The sequence below is a fragment of the Dacryopinax primogenitus genome (genome assembly GCF_000292625.1).
Source record: "Dacryopinax primogenitus strain DJM-731 SS1 chromosome Unknown DACRYscaffold_16, whole genome shotgun sequence".
Lineage (NCBI taxonomy): Eukaryota > Fungi > Basidiomycota > Dacrymycetes > Dacrymycetales > Dacrymycetaceae > Dacryopinax > Dacryopinax primogenitus.
This window is the reverse complement of record NW_024467213.1, coordinates 766323-768853: the sequence shown is the minus strand read 5'-3', so window position 1 is coordinate 768853 and position 2531 is coordinate 766323. Positions and strand designations below refer to the sequence as shown.

At 46.5% G+C, this 2531-nt stretch overlaps 2 protein-coding genes across 2 annotated transcripts; both read right to left on the bottom strand.

Moving 5' to 3' along the window:
* Window positions 1-877: 877 nt before the first annotated feature.
* On the bottom strand, window positions 878-1057 carry DACRYDRAFT_28283 (uncharacterized protein; the record flags this gene model as incomplete). Its single annotated transcript, XM_040774301.1, has 1 exon — window positions 878-1057. A coding segment is annotated over one exon (180 nt), but the record flags the coding sequence as incomplete, so codon positions are not given.
* Window positions 1058-1685: 628 nt separating this feature from the next.
* DACRYDRAFT_110144 (uncharacterized protein) lies at window positions 1686-1992 on the bottom strand (the record flags this gene model as incomplete). The annotated part of the gene is made up of 2 exons (XM_040769009.1): window positions 1686-1821; window positions 1886-1992. 2 exons carry the CDS (start codon window positions 1990-1992, stop codon window positions 1686-1688), a joined length of 243 nt encoding a protein of 80 aa, XP_040626319.1.
* Window positions 1993-2531: the final 539 nt, after the last annotated feature.

The window sequence follows — 2531 nt, the reverse complement described above, 5'->3', positions numbered from 1 at the left end:
CTATCTCATTGAAGCAGTGGTCAGCTGAGCAAAAGGCCAGAAGGCAAGCAAACCATCTGGAGAAACAGCAAGAGCTTGAGGATTGTGATATTCTCCCCCACAAGTAATGTAACTGGCCAATATATATGTATCATTCTCTGCATTGCCCTGTGGACTGACATGTATGATATGTAATACTATCCCATCCCTCAGTGCATCCCTGTCCCACTTCCCCTGCCCCTCACCCCAAATCCTACCTGCTTCCCCATGCAATTGAGCTCAAAGGCCTTACTCTGTTTCTGCAAAAGGTGGCTTGCAATCTATGATACACCAGCAGCCTTGGTTATCCTGTATGTGACCCACCACAGCTTTGATGGCCGAGATGTCAAGCACTTGCATTGCCATCAACCTTGTGAACACCAGAGCTGTGCCATATGGTGGGGCTTCAGTATCTGCCTTGCAGAACTTTATGAATGCAAGCTCAAGAAGGACACTTTGAATTGGCAAATCAATCAGATGCTGAAGTTGGCCATACAGGATGAATGGTGATAGATGCTTGGGTGATTTGTACTCAAACTAGACAGGTCAGTCATATGTCATTCTATTCTACAAAATGGTACTCACCCATACATAGGTCATGTCTGCTATGGCATGTGCACAGTCCCTGAGCAGCATGCACAGTATCTCCCTTGCAAGAGAGTTGCAACTTGCCCCATTGTGTGACACATTTAGGAAGTGCATCCTTTGCCTCTGTTTTTCCAACATGAAGCACAGCAGAGAGGTATGTGACCAGCTTCTCTTCCAGGGCCTTGCTGAGTTCCTGCTCAGACTTTGGTGCCATTGTATGTTTCAATTCATCTACCTCCCTCCTAGGATCATATTCAATTCCGTGCAGCTTGTACTTCAGCTTCAGTATGTCCCACTGGCAGAGTTGGAGGATGTGTTGGTCGATTCCAGGGTAAGGATTCAAATGTCCTGTCACTGCACATTGTAGCTGACTGCAAAATTGCTCCATAGGAAATGCCCATGTTGTCCAAAGTGGACCAGTCCATTCCATGCAATCTGCTAAGTGCAGCAGTGAATGAACTGTGACCATGCACAGGCCAACACAATCTGTACTGGCCTGGTAGTACAGTTGCTTGTATTGAAGAACCCACTTGGCCAAACGCTTGCGGAGCACAGTTGTGCAGCCAGTGTGATAGAAAAAACCAAGGCAGTCATTGACAAAACAAGACAATTCGACCAAGTGGTGGTAATATGCTTCATTGGTGAACTGCTGCAAGAGGACAACAGGTGCCAATTGGGTAATCCATAGCATATACACTTCTGCTGTGAATGCATGCTGTTTGTTGAGGAGATGTGGGACACATTGGCCAAAGGCACCAGGAATGGTGTTCCCACTTTTGGCAACTTGCTTGGCAATGTTGGTCCAAATTGCATGCAGTAAGGTGAATGCATCCCCTCAACACAGTGTTTGCTCACACCAAGCCAAAGATCAAGGAGGAGGGGTACAACATTCTCAAAAACAAGGTGCATGAAGTCAAGAGGGAATGAGGTTGGCCAGATGATGCTCCCCAAGTGTTGCCAGATGCTGATTCCATTGATTCCAGATGCCTTTGCATGATGCTCTGCTTCAGCATGGCTCTCAGCCTGCATGACTGATTTGGCCTCACAGAGAATCAAGTTGTGTGAGTGAAGAGGGAGATTCAGTGGATCATACTGGGCCGGAGCTGTAGATGAAGAGGAACAAAAGGATTGTTGGTTGAGAGGTATGCCTTTGTGCCCATTTGCATGGGCTGAACTGATATTGCAAAATCTGCATGGCTGGTTTCTGGCATGTCCCTTCATATGCATCAGCTTGGTGACTGCTGGCAGATCCCCAAAGAGCATGATCAGGTGTGCGCACAAGGTAAAGAACTCATGCTTCGAGGCATCATAGGTCCTCATGCCTTTGGTCAGGAGAACGAGCTCTTCTGCCAAGGGGAAGTAGAATGAATCGAGATCTTTGACCATCTTGGGTCCTGGGATGCAACCAATTTGAAGCAAGTTCTTTATGTGTGTCCTGTCTTGCAGTGGCAGGTTGTAGTTGATCAAGATTCTTGGCCAAGCAGTTGTTCTTGGGCCTTTGAAAGGGGCAAAACCATCAGTTGACAAACCTAAGGCTATGTCTCATGGTGTGTCAAAATATTTTGTCTTCAAGGTCTTCCTGTTGACAGAAATATAGCATTTGCACAGTTCATGATACATCCTTCCCTGGAAGATGTCTGTCATCTTGAGTGAGTGGGGATTTTGCTGGGCTTGATATGAAGAAAGGGTAGTTGCTCTTTCCACCTTAGCATATTGAGCTTGAAGCTGAGGAATGATCAGTAGATAATGATATGGCTGTACAGGCTTGCCATTTATCTGTTAGGGCAACACAGGCTGACTAAGTCTGCTCACCTAAGAGTGCCAAGAGTCTAAGCAGGCAACAAGGAAGTGGAGTAGACCTGATGACTAAGACCTATCTACAGTATAGGTACCTGTGGATGATCCTAAGAGACCAAGTCTGAAGA